We start from the raw sequence: 21,145 nt of genomic DNA, 5'->3' as shown, positions 1-21,145 counted from the left end.
GATCAGAGCTTTCCTGCTCTGGCACCATACTTGTTCTTCCATAACTTTAATATTCATTCCTTGGTGACTTTTAGAAAGCAAACTGCTGTTAAAAAATTGCAAGGCATTTCACGGAGGAGAGGTCCAACACTGACTACTTGCCATGAGGACTGAAGGGAACCTCTCCACCCACAGGCAGTAAACTTCTGAATATCGGGGTTAGAAGACACCATCAAGGCCTTTTCCTGGGCTACAGGTTGGCACTGGTAGTGAGTGGTACAGGATGCTGGACTAAATGGACCTCTAGTTTGGTCCAGTAGGGTATCTTTTATGTTCTTGACTTATAGAATTGAATCTTTCCCATCACTTTGAATGCTGGCTGTGCTGTTTTTTCATTCTTTGAGTATTTTATAGAATCATAGGGTTAGAAGGGACCTCTAGGGCCATGTAGTCCAACCCCCTGCACAATGCAGGAAATTCACAAATACTCCCACACAAACACACCCGGTGATCTTTACTCCATGCCCAGAAGAGGTTTTAATGGGAAAGGGGCCATGGTTTAGTGGTAGAGCACTTGCTTGGCATGCAGAAGGTGCTGGGTTCAATTCCCAACATCTCCAGTTAAAAGGATCAGGCAGTCAGTGATGTAAAAGACTTCCACCTGAGACCCTAGAGAGCTGCTGCTAGTCTGAGTAGACAAGACTGACATTGATGGGCCAAAAGCTTGGTTCAGTATAAGGCAGCTTCATCTGTCCATGTGTTGAATGGCTTTGTTTTGATTGGTGTAAGTCACCTTAAGGGCCCTTTGGATGGAACTGGAAATGCATACATGTATATATAATGTTACGGTTAAGGGTGCATCCGGACTTTGGCAAGGCCCCCAATAAAGAAGAGGCAAGCATGGTGGTGGTAGAGGAACGAGACTAAGGGAGGAGGAGATGGCTAAACTTAAGTCTCTGATCAGGGGAAAGTCACTGGATAAATATATTGATACCTGGATGCCCTTTATTGATTTTTTTTGCAGGAAATACAGAAAAATGAACTGATGGTTTGTGCATTTGAAGAATAAGAGCTGAAGAAATATGTTTTAAAAGGAGGGAAGATCTAATCATTTAGGAACAATTTGGGGCTAAGATATATTATTGACGGTAAAAGTAAATTTGAAGTTAGGTTATAATTTGTAGTATGTATAACTCTTTTCATAGAGAAAATTGGTACTTATTCCTATCTTGAATTCTTGTTTCTTTTTTCTTTCTTTTTATCTTTTTTGTCTTCTTTTCCCCCCTGATTTTGTAAAGTTCTTTATTAATCTTGGAATAATCTTTTAATAAAAACTATTAATTTTTTTAAAAAGGAAGGAGAAGGGAAGTTGCAGCAGCTCTGACATGGTAGTGAAATGAAGCCAGTCTGATCAGTTCAGAATAGGGGGCAAAACACCCTCAGTGTGACAATCACTTGAGGCACAACAAAGTTCTCTCCTAAGTAAAAGCATGCTTGCAAGGAAAAGCCAATTAACAAGTGTGGCAAGGGAGTCGAGCCCCCTGCCTCTGAGAACTGCCTTCAGTTCGAGGAGATCGGGTGGGATAGAAATATTTTAAATAAATACATTGAGATGGGCATTGTTGGAGAGCCACAGGGAGTAGAGTTACCATTCTCCAGGTGGGTCCTGGAGTTCTCCCAGAATTGCAATTTGTCTCTAGACTACAAAGATCCATCTCCCCAAAGAAAATAGCTGCTTCAAAGGATGGGCCATTTCCACACTGCTTACCTTCCCTCGGAATGACCCAGAACATCGTGCAAAAAACGCGAAAGATTGCATTTTCTCGTGCAAGATTTGCACGATGTCGTGCAAATCTCACATGAGAAAATGCGATCTTCTGCATTTTTTGTGCGATGTTCCGGGTTGTTCCGAGGGAGGTAAGCAGTGTGGAAACGGCCATGGACTGTATGACATTGCATTTCCATTGTGTTCCCTCCCCTCACCAAACTCTGCCCATCCCTGGCTTCACCCACAAATCTACAGAAAGTCCCCAACCCAGGGCTGGCAGCCCCTGGAGGGAGCCAGAAGGAACTTCTCAGAGTCAGCAGTAGCTGAGGCCAAAGGAAGTGGTATATAAAAGTGGTATATGAACAAGTTAAGTAAACAACAGGCTCAAGGTAATATCGTGCCTCAGGCACACATAATCAAGTTATTGGAACTAGGGTTGCTGACTCTGGATTGGGAAATTTCTGGAGATTTGGAGATGGAACCTGGGGAGGGCAGGGGTTGGGGAAGAGAGGGAACTCAGCAGAATATAATGCTATACAGTCCAAACTCCAAAGCAGCCTTTTCCTCTAGAGGAACTGATCTCTGTCATCTGGAGAGGGGGTTGCCAGCTCCAAGCTGGGAAATTCCTGGAGATCTGGGGGGTGAAACCTGAAGAAACCTGGAGAAAGTGGGGTTTGGGGAGGGAAAGGACCTTGGCATGGCATCATTCCATAGAGTCCACCCCCCCCCCCAAAGTAGCCATTTTCTTCAGGTGAACTGATCTCTCTGGCCTGGAGACCAGTTGTAATTCTGGGAGATCTCCAGCCACTGGCAACCCTATCTGGAGATCAGTTTCAATTCCAGGCAATCTCCAAGCCCCACCTGGAGGTTGGCAAACCTGATTTAGACTGTATGGCCCTTTAGTCAGAGACCTGCTTGGTGCTTGTGAAAGCTGCCAGCCTTTTTGACTCTGAAGACTGAAAGGGGCATCTCCCATGCTGAAATCTATTCCTTCCTTTAGAAACACAGAGTTCCAGGCAAGACTCCAACTGGGCATTTCCCAATTTAGGGTTGCCAGCTCTGGAATGGGAAATTCCTGGAGATTTGGAAAAGGCAGGGCTTGGGAAGGGGAGGTACTTCAACAGAGTATAATGCCATAGATTCCATCCTCCAAAGCAGTTACTTTCTCCAGGGGAACTGATTTTTGTCGGCAGGAGATCAGTTGCAATTCCAGGAGATCTCCAGCCTCCACCTGGAGGCTGGCAAACCTATTTCCCATACATTCTCCATATCATCCCTGTTTCTATTATCCCCCCTGCTAGAAGGTACCAATGGCAGCCATCTTTGAGCAGATACAAAGATCCCAGGGTATACTGAGCTGCACTTTCACCACCTTTTCCATTTGTCCACTCCACACTGTCAATAAATAAATATCTCTGTGCTGCTCTCGCCACCATAGGAGACCTGAGTGGCCACCACCTTGAGACTGCCCTGTTGCATTTTGCCGGAGCCTGGACAGTATTTACGGATTGTGTTTACTTAACCCCTGTTCTATTCCCTGGGTCCAGTCTATTCATTTCCTCTGTTCCTGGTGGCCACTAATGCATGAGCTTCCCATTATAAATAGGCAAAAAAATGCAGAGGCCACAAAGCTCTGCATTTCAGCAATTACTCTCAATCTGTGCCTTCCTCTGCGGACAGATAAAATGACTAGTAGCATCCAGCAGGGGATGCTGCAGAAAAGACTCTATTAAATCTCCTTTTATAGGGGCAAAGAGGTGTTGGGGAAAGATGCTAATGTATTCCAGAGGCTGAAAGCTGGCAAGGAGACAGTCCTCTTGGAGCTGGGGTCTTGTTTTATTTGGTACCCCCTTGCATTTAAAGGGTCTCAGCTGGTCTGGGATTTTTAAAAGCTTTATGGCTTTCAGTTTTTATTTACTGTTCTTGTGTCCATCAAGATGCAGTTTCAGTTTCATGGCTTATTTTAAAAATGGCAATAGCAAAAACATGAAAGGAGAACCTGTTTTCCCTTGAAACCTTCTTAAAGGGTTTTCTCTGAAGAAGAGCTGCTCGCATGGAAAGAATCAGGACACCGAGTCTTAGAAGATCAGCTGCACATTGCAATGGAATTGTATCCCAGCTATTTGCTGTTGCCTTCTTTAAAATACAGGGTACTACTTGTGCAGCTGGCCTCTGACATAAAAAATATCCGGGATTTGTTAATGTATCTCTACACTTTTATACCATGTTTCTGCACAACAAGGATAAGTCATAACAACAACAACATTCAATTTATAGATTGCCCTTCAGGACAACTTAATGCCCCCTCAGAGCGAATTACGAAGTGCATTGTTATTATCCTCACAACAATCACCCCTTAAGGTGGGTGGGGCTGAGAGAGCTCTGAGAGAGCTGTGACTGACCCAAGGTCACCCAGCTGGCTTCAAGTGGAGGAGTGGGGAATCAAACCCAGTTCTCCAGATTAGATTCCCGCGCTTTTAACCACTACACCAAACTGGCTGTCTATCACACCTATCACACAAGATTGTTGTAAGGATTACAGGTATCTATATAACAGTCAACGGCAGCCCCACCCCAATAAATCTATCCAGAAATTAACAGTATGGAAAAGATCTAGCCACTCGGCTGTTCTTACTATGGGTGATAGGGTATGGAAACTGCTCTCTTCCCCCAGTCCAAGACCTGAGTAGGTCTTCATTGTCCACACAGCTGCACAGACAAAGACAACAAGCCCTTCTAAGCATGATTGCCAATTCTAGCTTGGAAAACACCTAGAGATTTGGAGGTGGTGCCGGAGGAGGGTGGAGTTCAAGGAGAGGATGTTCCACAGCAGAGATGTAATGTCTTAAAGTCCACCCTTCAAAGCAGCCATTTTCTCCAGGGGAATTGATCAATGTAGTCTGGAGGTCAGTTGTAATTCTGGGGAAACTCCAGACCCCACCTGGAGGTTGGCAACTCCTAAAGCGCCTATAAAAAGCTGCACCAGATCCCCAAATTTCTCTCCTATTATCTCTGTTTTATAAACTAAAATAATCACACCAAATACTAATAAAATCCATTACTTTTTGTAATGATGTATTATTATTTCGGTCAAACATCACTAGTACAATCCCCACCCCCACCCTTACTCGATGTCAGTAAACCTTACAACAATCTTGTGTGATGATAAGTCAAGCTTGCCTGGGTCCCAGGGCATTCACACACACCCCCCACAGCCCCCCCCCCCACTCACCCTCCTGCAGGACCATAATCCCATCCTAGGGTTGCCTTCAGAATTTACCTGCCTGGCTAACTTGGATTATGGCATTTGGTTGCAGAACTTACTGGACCCTTCCCTTTCCTGGACACCACAGTTCTCCACTCCCCAGACTGATACCAACTGTCTTTGAACCCCCAAAACTGTCACCGATGTCGCGCCAAACTCGCGCGGAGAAAACGTGATATTTCGCGTTTTCCCCGTCGCGATCCGGAACATGGCGGCATGCAGCGCCTTCAGGTTAGTCGTCTGGAATCGGCCCTGGTGCCTAATCTCGAACAGACTCAGACTAGTTTTGTGCTCACAGAAGTTTCTATGGTTTAGAATTTCTGCTCCTACCTTTAATAAGCATGCATTGTACAGAACCTGTCTTTGCCACAGTCCAACCAGTGCACCGCAGAGCAATGGAAGGAATTAAGGGGTAATGAATCTGTCTTCACTGACCTTGACCATATATACCTTTAGTTCTCCCAGCTGAAATCATCATTCGGTGGTGTCAATCAGCTGAACAATCTTAGAACAAAAAGAGACGGGGAGCTTTTATTGCTGAACTTTCCTGCTGCAAAAAAATATGACTCTCGCAGTTATTTTTATAATGTAGTCTGCGGTATGCTAATGAAACCGAGTGCCTCTCCCTCAGACCGCAGGAACGAGCCACAGGTTTCAAAACGAGGGCTGGTGCCTTCCCAACAGTTAAACCTTTTGGCATACCAGCCGGAGAGGGGAGGGGAGGTTGGTAATGAGGAGACAAGTGAGTTATTGCGGCCTTTTTCATAAACTGGAGTGGGATTTGTGCATGGACTGTCTCCAGACCACCGTTGACTGCATATTCACTTTATCAGCAGAGCACAACCGTGTTGCTGAGAAGCGGATTCTAGGTCAGCCATAAAGGGATCCTTTCCCCATTTTTCTGTTTCAGTGTATTCCGGGCAGCTTGTGCAATATAAAACTACATTTTTTATGTTTCCCTCTCCCTCCCTCCCTCCCTCCCTCTGCAAGGGATATTGATTTCGGGGTACCGCCTTTGCATTTTGCCCTTCAGTTATGCTAGGAACGGATGAGCTCAGCATCTTTTTTCCACCGTGAGAAACTCCAAAGGGAATTCCAGCAGTGGACCTCGAAGGCATCCGGATGTTAACAATTCACCATGATGCTGTGAAGATGCCGATTGTATAAAGAGGTTCAGTTCAACCCCTTTCTGTGTGTGTGTGTGTGTGTGTGTGTGTGTGTGTATGTGTGTGTGCATTTAATAGAAGGTAAAAGAATTGGCAAAGCAGATCGAAGTAAAAGATGGGGATGATGGTTGGCGAGTAAGGCACAGTTAACTTGTTAGTCATTGAAATGCAACAGGATTCTCTTTTGCTTTTTTTGCTACCACATACTAGCATAGCTACTCTTCCAGAAGAATTATGCCTGTTAATGGAAGCGTAGGAATCAGGGACAGTTGGAACACCCTTGAGAATATTTCCAGTCTTCTTGAACTTCTTTCCAGCTTGCTCAGGCCCGTAGTTGTTTCTTCTGAGCAGAAATCTCAACAGAGCCAGTTTGGTGTAGTGGTTCAGAGCGCGGGACTCTAATCCGGAGAACCGGGTTTGATTCTTCACTCCCCACTTGAAGCCAACTGGGTGACCTTGGGTCAGTCACAGCTTCTCGGAGTTCTCTCAGCCCCACCCATCTCACAGGGTGATTGTTGTTGGGATAATAATAACACATCTTGTAAACTGCTCTGAGTGGGCATTTTGTCTCGTCAGGCAGTATGCAAATCAAATGTTGTTGTTATAACAACATTCTATTCTGGGCTAAACTTTGTAGCAGTTTAGAGATATGCAAGGTTTCTCCCTTCCTGAGAAATTGTGTTCATTGTCTCAGAATTGGCTGCCTCCAAGCCTGTTTCCAGGCCCAATTCAAGGTCAAGCCTGGCATCCCACCTCTCGCCTGGGCCAAGTACAACATTTCCACCCCCCTGAAAGGAGATCCTCTGGCAGAAATGGATCTTCTTCCAGAGCGATGTTTCTTGTCCCAGAGGAAGATGCCACAATTAGCTGAGCAGAGTGATAGGATACAACCCAATGTATTTAAAATAACCGTATCGTTTCTAAACATTTTGTATATCTTACCTAGAGTATATATTGAGTAACACAAACATGTGCTGTAATTTTGTTTGATTTAGGTTTAAATATGTATCTCTGCATAAGAACATTGTTGTGTGAATAATGGATTTTTTAAAACGTTTATCTTATTTTCTGTTGCCCCCACCCCCCATCCCCTTTTCATTACTTCAAGGGTATGAATCTTCATTTTCCCAGCTAGGTCTCTCCCCCCCGCCCCCGCAAAAAATCTACTTACTTAATTTGTGGCTTGACAAACACTGCAGTCCTGTGTGTAGTTACTCCAGTCTTAATGACTTCAATGTGCTTAGACTGGAGTAACTCTGCATAGGATTGCACTGAAAGTCTATTTTAAAAATGGAAACTTTCTTTTTAGAAGAGGATGATTTTTTATGAAAATAATCATTGAGGGACAACTGGCCTTCCCCCCGCCCCCCGCCGCCGGCTCCAGTGACTGGGCTTCAACCTCACCCACCAGGCTCAACCAACTCTGCCCGTCTAAGATTCCTCTTCGTTAGTTTTTCAAGACCTTTATCACTTTTGTACTTCAGCAATCCCAGAGAAATTCTCTTTTAGCTACTTTAACTTTGAGAAGGGTGTTTGAAGAGGGAGGAAAACTTCAGGAAGCTACTTATTTGCAGAAGGTGTATATTATAAGTAGATAAAAGCTTTTGAGCTTTGAAAAAAACACTGCCCTCAAGTTAGGTATCTGAAGAAGTGAGCTGTGGCTCACGAAAGCTCCTACCCTACCACAAATTTTGTTAGTCTTATAGGTACTACTGGACTCTTGCTCTTTTCTACTGCTAGGGTTGCCAGGCCCCCTCAACCTCCCAGCGGGGGATTGGGGCCTGGCACTTACCTGCGGGGTGTGTGTGTGTGTGCATGCTTTGCACACACTCTCGCAAGTGCAATGATGTCACTTCCAGGAAGTGACATCATCATGCAGCCCCTGGGAGCACGCCCACGCTCCACAGTGGCCCAGATTGGGGATGCTGCAGAGTGCAGAAGCGCTCCTACCCTACACAGCGGCCCCAAACGCGCCTGTTTCAGCCCAGATCAGGCTCTTTTGGGGTCTGTTTTTGTGCTGTTCAGGCCCATTTTGAGCTGTTGCAGAGCACAGGAGTGCTCCTATGCTCCACAGCAGCCCGAAACAGGCCCGATCCACAACAAAACGGGCCCAGAACGAGCCCAATTTGGGCTGAAACAGGCACATTTCGGCCGCTGTGGAGGGCAGGAGTGCTCCTGCGCTCCACAGAGGCCCCAATCCAGGCCTGATCCAGGCCAAAATGGGCCCAATCCAGGCAGCTGCTGCGCACGGGAGTGCACAGTGCCACAGGGGAGTGTGCACAGAAAGTGCACTCCCCCCTCTGGCCAGGTAAGCGGGGGCAGGGTGTGGGGGCGGGGGTCCCCTGCCCCTGGTGGAGGTCTGGCATCCCTAAGACAAACTAACATGGTCAGCTACACATCTTGCCCTTAAGTTCAATGCTGACGATTCATCAGCATTAAATTACATCTAGGGAGTAAACCTAAGCAGGTCTTGTAAGAAGCAAGTCTCATTTTATTCAATGGGATTTACTCCCAGAAAAGTATAGGATCACAGCCATAGATATGTAGGTTTGAACAACATAGTCCAAGAAGCTTCTGATGGATCTAGGAGAAAAAAACAGTGCTTAAAAGTAGTGCTTTCTTCGAGGGAAACCTGGCATCCCCACCTAACAAGGTAGCTGGCTGTGATTCCTGTGGATTCATTGGTTCAATTCAGCAAGGTTCTTCTTATGTTCTTAATTTACACAGAATACAGAGCTGGCATTTTATACATAACACTGATCATATGCGTGGGAATTCTGCAGCAACATCCATTAGCCGAAACTCTCCAGGAGAGCTCAAGATTGCTTTTCGTTAATCCACTCGTTGCAATTGGTCTGCAAGATGAGTACCCCTGGATGTGATGTACCTATGCACTGTGAGCATATCAAGGCTTGTAAAGGGACTCCAGCATAATTGCTACCCTCATAAGACGTTGCATGACCTGTAGCCTGGGTTGTCAGAGGCTTTGGTCTCCAGAGATACTCTGTATGTGTGTGTGTGAGGGGGAGACCTTGCATGTTCTCTTCCTCCCCTGCTATTGTCAGCCAGTGGTAGAAACAGCTGTCCAGAGCTAATTTATTTCCTAATGCTGCAGCAATGTTAATTTATAAATTACACTGGTAATTCGAGCTATTATTAATTTCAGATGGTGTAGGGCAAGCCTAATTAAAATATGACACCAATTGCCACACATATGTACCAAGGACTACCATTTAAAATTAATAGGAATATTAAGTGTGACTCTGTTCTCAGAGTTGCTTTCAGTAATTACAGCACCCCATCTGCAACAGATCTGATAAGAGGAGATGAAGTGATTTTAAGAAGGGGTGAGGGGAGTAAGACAAGCCCATCTGTGTTTTTCTTTTTCCCCATCCCCCTTCTCCGAAAGGATCATTAAAAGAGCTATTGCCTTTCTTTCCTTCCTTCCTTCTTCCTTTCTTACTCAAAGGATAAACTTGAACTTTCTAAAGTGGAACAAAGACAGTTGAGAGAAATGTTTAAGAGCAATACAGATCTGACTGAAGCAGCAATCTGAAACTCACTTACTAGGAAGTAAGCCCTGTTGAGATGCATAAGGTTACTCCTCATGTTTTGGATTACATTGTAACTAGAGATGGGCACGAACTGGGGAAAAAAACCAAACCGTGCAGATCATGGTTCATCACGTTTCACGAACTAGAACTTTTACGAACTTGCCCTGGTTCGGGAACCGGTTCATTTGGTTTGTGAAAACATCACTTCTGGGGCAGCAGAAGGTCACTTCCTGGGCTGCAGAAAGCCCATCCCCCCCTAGGGCTGCAAAAAGCCCATCCCCCCCTAGGGCTGCAGAAAGCCCATCCCCCCCAGGGAATGGGCTTTCTGCCTAGGAAATTGATTGATTGGCGCCAGGCTATCTGCAGTGGCGAACCAAAAAACGAACCAAACGAACCGGCCTAAAAGTTCATGGCGGTTCATCAGAAATGGGCTCTGATGAACCGCTGGTTCGTGAACCACAAACTGACCTGGTTTGTGATGAATTTTGGTTCATATTTTGGTTCGTGCCCACCTCTAATTGTAACTGTTGGACACTTTGCGAACATGGACGCTTCCACAGGGACATTTTGCTCTGGCTTTCTTCCAACAGCAGAGTACTGTTTTGGGAAGGGTTTAGGTGGGTAGCCATGTTGATCTGCAGTAAAACTGCAGGATTGGAGTCCAGTGGGACCTTAGAGACTGACAAGATTTTCAGAGTGTAAGCTTTGAAGAGTCAGAGCTTCAGACACGCTATCATGCCTGAAGAAGGGAGCTCTGACTCTCTCGAAAGCTTACACCCTGAAAACCTTATTAGTTTCTAAGGTACCACTGGACTCCAGTCTTGCTGTTTGGGTAAGCATCCACATGATATCATCCTCTAATCACCCACTTTCCAGGTTTTTCCCATCCTCTGTACACTCTATCACAAACCGGGTTTACTGCAATCTTTTCTAAAAGAATGTCGTCAAAGTGTGTTAGCACCCTGTCTGGATGAGGTGCTGCACAGTTTCCATATTGGAACTACTTTCCTTCCATCAGTTCCTCAAGTCTGCCATTTCCCCATTTTAGGGCTTCTTGAGGACTTTAAAATAGTAAAGAGTCCAATAGCACCTTTAAGACTAACCAACTTTATTGTAGCATAAGCTTTTGAGAACTACATCTCTCTTCGTCAGATGCTTCAGCATCATGCATCTTACAAAGAGAGCTATAGTTATATTGTCGAAGGCTTTCACGGCCAGAGAACAATGGTTGTTATGGATTTTCCGGGCTGTATCGCCATGGTCCTGGCATTGTAGTTCCTGACATTTCACCAGCAGCTGTGACAGGCATCTTCAGAGGTGTAGTACTGAAAGACAAAGATCCACAACAACCAAAGCTGTAGTTCTTGAAAGCTTATGCTACAATAAAGTTGGTTACTCTTTTTTTTTACATTTTTTATTGAAACTAACCAAATATAACATATAAACAAACAAACAACTTACAGCTGAACAAGTAAAACACTATTTTGGTACAGGAAGAGAACTGAGAAGAAAGAAACAAAGATATACAGATCGTCGGATCTTTAAAACTACAAAATAAAGCCTCCAGAGTGGGTTATTGCTTGAAGTATTTTTGATTTGGGTTGGATATTGTTCATATCAACATATTCAAAGAATGGCAGCCATTTTTCCATAAATTTAGAACTTACAGGGAACTGTTCTGCTATATAAAGATCATTATGAGTTTTTTCCAGTATAAAATGGTTCCGAACTTTTTCAAACCAAGAATCTACAGAGGGTGCATTTTCTTTTTTCCATCCTAACGCTATCGCACTCTTTACCGCAACAAAAGTTGGTTACTCTTAAAGGTACTACTGGACTCTTTACTATATTGCAACTACAGACCAACATGGCTAACTCCTCTGGATCTGACAACTTTAAAAAAATGATAATTGCTGAAGCCCTATAACATTATAGTATTACAGCAATTACTGTTTTTGTAAAGGGGTCAAAAAGCCTTCTGGTGCTGCCAGGGTTGGGGGGTGGGTATGGATGCAGGGAAAATAGCAGAGAAAAGTGCACGGAAACACCCACCTGGATGCTATATGGCAAGTGTGGATGCCTCTGCATTTATTTATTTACATTATTAATCAATGCAAAATGGAGAGTTCTTGCCATATTTATTTTAGCTATTTACTTTAAAACATTTGTATGCCGCTTTTCTATCCCAATAGGGGCCCCAAGGTGAACTCTATTTGAGTAGAAGCATCCCATGACTTTACTACACATTAACCCATTTTGAAACATGTTTAACTCTTCATCAGCTTACTAAAAATCTTTCAGAGGCCCCATCATAACATGCTCTGACCTGGTTAGCCCAGGTGAGCCTGACCTGATCAAATCTCAAGCTAAGCAGGGTCAGCCTTGATTAGTAATTGGATGGGAGACCTCCAACGAAGACCAGGGTTACAGAGGCAGGCAATAGCAAACTACCTCTGATAATCTCTTGCCATGAGAATCCCACCAGGGGTCACCATAAGTCAGCTACGACTTGAGAGCACTCTCCACCACTACCATCATAATGTAAGAATTCCCAGTATTCTTTAGTTGTGGATCTTAACTATTAAACAGATCAGAAACTGCTTTACCTTTTTAGCGTAGATATATCCTGTTCTGGGATCAACAGTGCATCTTTCCTGTCCTTTAATTAGGCTTTCTCTCAATGCTCCTTTGATTTGTGTGCAACTGCACCCACAGCTCAAGTGTGTTGAAGGGTAAACTAAGTGATCTTGAAGGGTGTGCCCTGAGTCTATTTGTGAGTCTCAGAACATTGCTTTCTTCTTATCTTGACAGTGAACGAAACTTCCTGTGCATACAGCAGGATGTTCTCCCAGGAGCTAAGAGGTTTGGTGCCTTCCACACATAGATTATCTATGGCAGGCTGCCGAGCTTGGCTGCCTCTCCCCTCATTTATACATAATGTTTCTTTCCTCCACATCAAGATACCCAGACAGACAAATGGATGTGATTATTTTAAGCACTTTATCAGGAAATCTCGTCAGCATCCATGCCAGGTGAAAGATGCCGGCCTGGAGAACATCGCCATCTGTTGATATGCTTTCTCGACCTCTCCACTGTGCTGTACATTCCATAGTTGTTGGTTTTTTTCTGTTTGACCCTCTGCAGCTGTGGGATTCTTGAGTGAAGACGAATACCTCGAGATTACCAGCATCACCCGGGAGCAGTCTGGAGCATACGAGTGCAGCGCCTCCAACGATGTGGCACCTCCCATTGTGCAAAGAGTGAATGTCACAGTGAACTGTGAGTACTGTTGTTTTCTTGGCCTTTTTATCACTTAATGGAAGGGGCAGTAATGGTAGCCCACCTCTCCTTCCTGGAAGATTCTCACTGCTTTTTAAACACCCACTTTAAAAAAGAGGCAGCTGACTCCATTTTTTTGTACCCAGCCAAACTTTCTGCAATGGAAGGGGGTAATAATAAAGTGAGATGTGACTGGTGGTCTGAAATACCAGTATAAGTGGCATGTAAAGAAAATGCCTTGCTTATCCAATGGATGAGCCAGCTTTGCTTGAATTCATATGTATGCACTTGGGCTGAGCATTGTTGTTTTTTTAGCTTGGCACATGAAGCTTTCTTCTACTGAATGAGTCCATTGGTCCATCAAAGTCAGTCTTGTCTCCTCTTGACTGGCAGACCTGTAAAAAAAAAGAACATAGAAAGAGGATATCGGCACCACCATATCTTCAGAATCTGGTGCACTTACCTACCCGATGAGCTGCATATGACAGCGGTTGTCACTTTAAGACCTTACTCCGATGGCTCTGCAAAAGAAAGAGGCATAAGGATTTTGTTAGCATGGGACTGTGTTATGGAAGAATGGCCATGTGTTCATTAGCTCAAATCTGTATTTGAGATAACTTTGATATTGGATGAAATTTGTTACCGTATGAATTGTCGATATGTGCAGATTGTAATGATTGGTATTTATACATAGTTTTAGGATGTTTGTATGAAATTGCATGTGCTTCATATTTATCCACCGGTTGCACTGGTCACTTTAAATAGGTATACACGATTCTGTACATTTTGGTTTATTGCTTCCTCCTCTGGTGCAGGGGAGGGGGGGGCGAGTTTCCTGGTTGTTTTGTGCCGTCCTCTTGACTGGCAGCAACTCTCCAGGGTCTCAAGCAGAGGTTTCTCACATCGCCTTCTATCTGATCTCTTTAATCAGATATTACTCAATTGTTCCATGGTTTTGTTCATTTCATGGTGCCACTTTTTTATTCTTGATACTTTAAACAAAAAGGCAGGAAGTATTGCCTTCACCCAGTGTTGACTTTAGCCTGGTAGCCAAACCTGGCATTGTTATGAAGCTAAACAGAAGTAGGGGAGGAATTGTTGCCTCCATTTAGTTTGATTTCATGACAATGCGGCGAAGCCAGTGAGATTTGGTTAAACATGATTGTGTCTGATGCCAAACCTGAGTGAGGGCAGCCCTTCCTGTCCGCTCTGATCTTTTTGTTTGAAGAATTAGGAGCAGGGCTTTTTTATGGGAAAAGAGGTGGTGGAACTCAGTGGGTTGCCCTCGGAGAAAATGGTCACATGGCCGGTGACCCCGCCCCCTGATCTCCAGACAGAGGGGAGTTGAGATTGCCCTCCGCGCCTCTCGGCAATCTAAACTCCCCTCTGTCTGGAGATCAGGGGGCGGGGTCACCGGCCATGTGACCATTTTCAAGAGGTTCCGGAACTCCGTTTCGCTGCGTTCCTGCTGAAAAAAAGCCCTGATTAGGAGGAATTCTCGTGACAGACATGTTTACCAGTACTAGTAGGTGGGGAAAGCATTTGACTTCTTTTTGAAAACTATCTCCTGATCAGGCCAATGGCAGGGGAGGAGGGTCTCCTTCCTCCTCCCCCCCCCCCCCCATTTATCTTTAGCAGCTGAAATGAACTGCTGGACATTTCAGCTGCCAGAAACAGTGTGGGTGGCTCAGAAAACATGGAGGTGGCTCAGAAATCTTCTGCCTTGAGCGATTCATGCTACAAGGAAGATAAGAAAATAATATTTTTATTTATTTTATTTATTTACCTTATTTCTAGCCTGCCTTTCTCACTGAGACTCAAGGCAGATGACACAGTGTGGGTTTGTACAGTCAGTTTTAAAGACAATTCAATACACATGTAATAGGGTGTATACCTGCAAATTTGCAAAGATTTAAATCCAATATAGAGATGAAGAAAAGCTGAAACGGAGCAATCTAAGACTGAGACATTAAACAACATAGGATCTACTCAGCAGAATCGTACTTACAGCGATAGTACTCTAGTGCACAGTCTGTCATACTTGATGCAGGTATAGGATAAAAGTATTTCCCTTTGTCACAGAGAAACACCTTTAACCTGTTCTTTCCTCTACAGATGCACCATACATCTCGGGAGCGAAGAGCACCGGGGTGCCAGTAGGACAGAAGGGAATCCTCCAATGCGAAGCCTCAGCGGTTCCATCAGCCCAGTTTCTGTGGTACAAAGACGATAAAAGGTAAATAAATCCGTGTAAATGGTTCTGGAATATGAACTTTGGGACCACATCCTTATGCCATCAACTGACTCCTGATGTAACAACTCTGCCATACACTGACAACCAGGGAAAGTGGAAGGGTGGATTCCACTATTTCCTATTTATTGAACCAATACACATGAAGAGAGGAGGCAATTCATGTTTGGGAGTGTGACTACAGAGCTAGGGAGATTTATTTCCAAGCCAGAGATTGTAAGTTTTGTGGGGCAGGGACCCATTTTTGACACTGCTGATTTCACTCTGCCATCACTCTGAATTCATTTTCTGAATAAGAAATATGTGGGTAAATCTTGTGCATGGAGCAGACCCTTTACCCTGAAATATGTCTCTGTACGTAAAGTTTGCAATTATGTTTAATAGTAATTCTTCTCGCCCAAGCTGATTAACATACTAAGGCTGCTCTGTAATAATTCTTCCCAGATTTCAAAAACAGTGGGCAATTTATTGGATTTTCCAAGACAATGAAAGGACAATGAATCATTTTCTGTTTGTAAAAACCCACAGGAAATTGCTGGACATAGGGCTCGCCCCGCTCCTAATTATCTCAGTATTAAAGAGGTCCGTTTAGAACGCAAATCCAGATTTGTTGTCTGTTTGATTAAGGCATTCTTTAAAAGTTGCAGTTTGTGTTTGGAGCATTGTATTCCAATGGGAAGCTCCTGTGAGCTGCTGTCCGTCAGGATCAAAAACGAACCAGAGCTGTGGAAATGTAGAAGAGTGCCTGCTGGGAGAAATTAGCTAAGATAATGTTTTTTTTTAAAGTCTGAAGAATCTGAAATACCTAAGGCAGGTAGGTTGTGGAATGGAAAGAGAGTAATAGAATCCCAGGGTCTTGTGACTGCCAGGTCTTGCAAAAGGGCTGGCCCAGCAACCTCCAGCCAGTTTGGAGAGCAGCATCTTCTCTCTTTGCCTAGTGCCTGCCTTCATTGCAGAGGAAGCCAGTTTGGTGTAGTGGTTGAGAGCGGCAGGACTCTAATCTGGAGAGCCAGGTTTGATGCCCCACTCTTCTGCTTGAAGCCAGCTGGGTGACCTTGTGTCAGTCACAGCTCTTTCAGAGCTCTCTCAGCCCCACCCACCACACAGGGTGATTGTTGTGAGGATAAACATAACACACTTTGTAAACTGCTCTGAGTGGGCGTTAAGTTGTCCTGATGGCTGATACACAAATCAGATGTTGTTGTTGTTTGAATTATCCCAAACACAATCAACAATAAGCAGAGGTCACGTGTTATTATTGATTGGCCTTGCTAAGCTGATACACGTTTCCCCCGGAGACCTAAGTATCAACCAGATATTGGTGTAATATGTACGCTACTCCAAGTAGTGTCATCTTTTGCAGTTCTGTAGGTGTTATGTCAGAAAGCTGCGGTTTTTCCATATGAATTGCAAAGTTTTTCAAGATGGTTCCAAGTGCCCCGATGACAACGGGGACTACTGTTGCATTCTTCTTCCATAGTCGGGTTGTTGTTGTTATTATTACTTTGTATCACATTGCCATCTTTTGGCAACAAGCTTGTGCTATTGGTCTGGCAGGGTGTGTGTGTAGAAGGGGGAATCTGGTCATTGCTGAAGCAGAGCAAACAAATGAAACGCAGGGCTTTTCCCGCAGTTGTGGTTACACATTTTGCTTTTCTCTCCTATGGGGGACCAAAGTGTATTGCAGACTAGTTCTTCTGTATTTCATTTCATCACAGCAACAGCCTTGTGAAGTTGGTAAGGCTGAGAGATGGTGATTGGCCCGAAGTCACTCATCAAGCCTGCACAAGCAGACCAATTATTCCTACTGATTATTTTATTTTAAATATTCATGGCCCACCTTTATACTGGGTAACATTCAAAGCAGCTCACAAAATCTACAAACTAGTATCTTACTACATAATTGAGTAAGCGTATTCCAGATGATTCACTGGTGCAGGCAAGTCTCTGGGGCTTCAGAAGGCCTGGTATACCCACCTCTGGGGCGCAGTCCAGGCAAGCCTCTGGGGTTTCAGAAGGCCTGGTATACCCACCTCTGGGGCGCAGTCCAGGCAAGCCTCTGGGGTTTCAGAAGGCCTGGTATACCCACCTTGCAAAGCTATTGGTGGGTAGACTTGGCCTCTGCAGATCTGGAGACCAGGTCTATCCACATTGCAAAACTATTGGTGGATAGACCTGGCTTCCATGGATCTGGAGGCCAGGTTTACTCACCATGCAAGGTGGGTATACCAGGCCTCTGGACCTGCGGAGGCCAGGTGTACTCACCATGGCTTTGCAAGGTGAGTAGATTTGAGTTCTGGACCTGCGGTGGCCAGATCCACTTTCCATGGTTTTGCAAAGTGGGTAGACCTGACTGCCAGACCTTTGGAGGCCAGGTCTACTCACCATGGCATTGGACCCACAAAGACCAGATCTAGCTGCCATAGAGTTGCAGGGCAGGTAGACCGAGCCTCCATCCTTTCAGAGATGAGGGTGATGGAGGAGGAGGTGAGGGAAAGCACCTCCCTGATGGTGCAGTGCACTCATGCACACTAGAGGAGGACAATTTCGGCCCAAAGCAGGCCCAATTCAACCCACTACAGAGCACAGGAGCACGCAAGGGCCCTCCCCCGCCCCCAGCAGCACTCTCAGGCTCCACAGCCACCCGAATTGGGCTGGATTTGGCCCAATGCAGAGCGCAGGAGAGGTGCAGGGTGCTTTCTGCCCCCCCAGGCAGTGCTCCCAGGCTCTGCAGCCACCCAATTTGCCCCGAATGGGGGCCAAATCAGATAGCTGCGGGGCGCAGGAGTGCTCCAGGGCCTTTTCTGCTCTCTCGGCAGAACTCCTGGGCTCCACAGCCACCCAATTCGGCCTGAAGAGGCAGCAGGATGAATGGGCTTGCCTTCTAGCCCTTCCTTGCTGCGATCAGCTGGCACTGCTGCCCTTCCTCAGCCCAGATCAGGGCACTAGGGAAGGGGCAATGCCAGACCTGGCCACCCTGCCCACCTCCCCACCCCATTTGGAGTGCTGGCTAGAGGACAATGCCAGGCCCAATCACCCTGCCCTCCCCCCACCCCAATCAGAGAGCTGGGGACAGGGCAATCCCAGGCCCTGCCAGCCCTGCCCTCTCCCTGCCCAGATCAGGGCACAGGGGAGGTGACAATGTCAGGCCCAGCCACCCTGCCCTCCCATCGAAGGGATCAGGGCATGGCAGAGGCAGCAAGGCCTGGCCCACCTGCCCTGCCCTTTCTAAATCCCGTTGTGTTTTTTCTCCACAACGGGCTTTGTTACTAGTCCATCATAAAATCCAAAGACAAGCAGTAAATAACATAGCCACCATAAAATCAGCACAGCAATAGCTGTGTTAAAATATAATAGCCATTTCCCCACTTCAGAATGTCTCCTAAACAGAGAAAGAAAATTGTCCACCTGTCAGTTGAAGATAAGAAGTGGAGAGGCAGAGCTACCACGCCTTGTGGGAAAGAGTTCCAAAGGCTGGATATGGAAACTGAAAATGCTTTTTCATCTTCAGTACTCTCTTGTCTTACCTTCAGTGGTATGGGATCGCAAGAGTACAGCCCCAACTTAGAAGAGCCAAGAGAAGAGGGAAACCCAGTTTTGTTTCTGATTTGTTTGTGCAAATCAAATCCATTAGTCTTTCTTTTCGTGTTGCTTTCTGTTACCTTGCATCAAAATTTTCCTGTAAAACATACACATTTAAATGTTATTTATGCATCAATAATTTTATGTACTATATATATATATATATATATATATATATATATATATATATATATATATATATATAAATTACCTCCATTTTGTATAAATTGCATTTAATTGCTCTATGACTTGCACGTAAGAATATAACTCAATCTACAAAACCAGCAGCAAACAGCGGTGAAAAGACACTGCTTGCAAAAATATAGAATAATATTAAAGGAATCAAAAGAGGAAACATTACTATTCCAAATGTATGTGTTCAATTAAATGACTTTATAAAGGAACACAGAAAGTCACATCTGAACTGTCCCACATGGCCACTTGAATTTAGTTATCATGTGCAAATGCAGTGCTTAGAGTATAAGAAAACGACTAGAGCAAACGAGGTTCAAATTTCCACCCTGACATGAAGCTACATAGGCCAGACACTCTCACTTCACAGGGTTATTGTTGTGGAAATAAAATGGAGGAAGGGAAAACCGTATGTAGCAGGTTGTAGCTGTGTTGATCTGTAGTAGAAGAGCAAGGCCGTTTCCACACAGCTTACCTTGTTCCAGAAAACAGTGAAATTGCGGGCGAAATCGCACAAGAAGACACGATAACAGCATCTTCTTACGTGATTTTGTGTGAGATTTCGCTGTTTTCCAGAACAAGGTAAGCCGTGTGGAAATAGCCCAAGATTTGGGTCCAGTAGCACCTTAAAAACCAACTAGATTTCTAGAGTATGAGCTTTGAAGAGTCAAAGCTCTCTTCATCAGATACCAAAGGAGCTCAGTCTGGAAATTTGGTTGGCCTTTAAGATGCAACTGGAGCCGAAACTTAGACTTTATGTAAAGTTTCTTTCCTTAGAAGGAAGAGTGGGATAAAAATGTTATACATAGATGGGTAGTAAATAATTGGTTGCATTGCAATTTCTAAATGAGGCCATTTCCACACACCCTTAAAGGGGCAGCCCACTCACAGAATGCTGGCAGCTTTTCCCCAGGGATCCAGACATCTCCATTTTCAAAATGGCTGTGGGCTGCTTGGCTTCCGCTTTTTCAGTGCCTTTTCTGGGACTGTGGGAAAATATATTTCCAGAATAGGTCATGGGGAAATGGCAGTCGGCAGCCAGTCCCGATAGTTCTTTTATAAATCTTTCATTCTATATTTATTCTCTGTGTTTATTGTTTATTATGTTATGGTGTATAGTTTATAGTTTAAATAAAGAAAAAAATTAAAGGAAAATAAATCTTTCATTTTAAATCTTTCCCCATTTTTCTCTCCTGGTTTGCTACTCTTCCTTGATCCAGGCTCACCGAAGGGCAGAAAGGTTTGAAAGTGGAAAACAAAGCTTTCTTCTCCCGCCTGACTTTCTTCAACGTTTCTGAACAAGACTATGGAAATTACACCTGCGTGGCCTTCAACCAGTTAGGGAACACTAATGCCAGCATTATTCTGTACGGTAAGCGGGGCACACAGGGCAGTCATGGTGACCTAGGGTGAGGGAGAGAGGCAAATCAGGGAGCCAAAATAAGAAAGTCTTATTTGCAAGGAAGGAGAAGATGGGAAACATCCATGAACCATGCCGGTGAGCTAAGCAAATCCATGACATTCTTTCTTAGGGCCAAACTAGTCAATATGTGTGACACGAGTCGAGTGGGGGGCAACCCTACTTGCAGACACATATGCCATCAGAACTAACCTTCTCAAGCACTCTGGGGTCCAGTTCAGTTCAGGAGTGTGCTGGGGTGATTGGATTGGGGTCAGCCTTCCATCCCATGTTGTTTACCCAAGCTGAAACAGCAGGAGGGGGGGGTCCCACAAGTTACAGTCACAGACCCACAACCCTACTTGTGTCACACACATAATCTAGCTTGGTCCTTAGAGTCACTGTTGAGAGAATTGGTAGACTCAACTGACTGCTCATCCCATCTTTTGGATGTTCTTGGGTAGGATATGTCTTCCCCTCCCTATTTTTTCTGCTGATAAAGAAATAGGGCTTCTGTTTATGATATACAGATCCCTGGATCGTTACTTTCAGGATTGAGTATTCAAAGCATGTTCAGATGTTGTAGGAACCAGAATTGGTAGAGAATATCCCACCATGGTGGAGTCTTGGAAAATGAGCAGCTTCCTGATGGGGAATAGTCAATTCAGATCCCATGCCTTGCTTCAACTCTTCTTCTATCAACACTTCAC

General features: G+C 44.8%; 1 protein-coding gene across 5 annotated transcripts in view; it reads left to right on the top strand.

Annotated features, from left to right (window-relative positions):
• Positions 1-21,145, top strand: part of LOC129342146 (protein CEPU-1-like) — a 1,103,651-nt gene that overhangs the window by 1,048,873 nt on the left and 33,633 nt on the right. For all 5 annotated transcript variants that reach the window (XM_054997748.1, XM_054997747.1, XM_054997746.1 and 2 more), the window contains exons 6-8: positions 12,877-13,011; positions 15,127-15,247; positions 20,257-20,408. In XM_054997748.1, coding sequence (XP_054853723.1) covers positions 12,877-13,011; positions 15,127-15,247; positions 20,257-20,408 — 408 coding nt within the window. The remainder of the gene's footprint in view (positions 1-12,876; positions 13,012-15,126; positions 15,248-20,256; positions 20,409-21,145) is intronic.

Source organism: Eublepharis macularius, chromosome 14 (assembly GCF_028583425.1).
Source record: "Eublepharis macularius isolate TG4126 chromosome 14, MPM_Emac_v1.0, whole genome shotgun sequence".
In the NCBI taxonomy this organism is placed as follows: domain Eukaryota; kingdom Metazoa; phylum Chordata; class Lepidosauria; order Squamata; family Eublepharidae; genus Eublepharis; species Eublepharis macularius.
The sequence above is the reverse complement of the archived record's forward strand: the minus strand, read 5'-3'. Positions and strand labels throughout refer to the sequence as shown.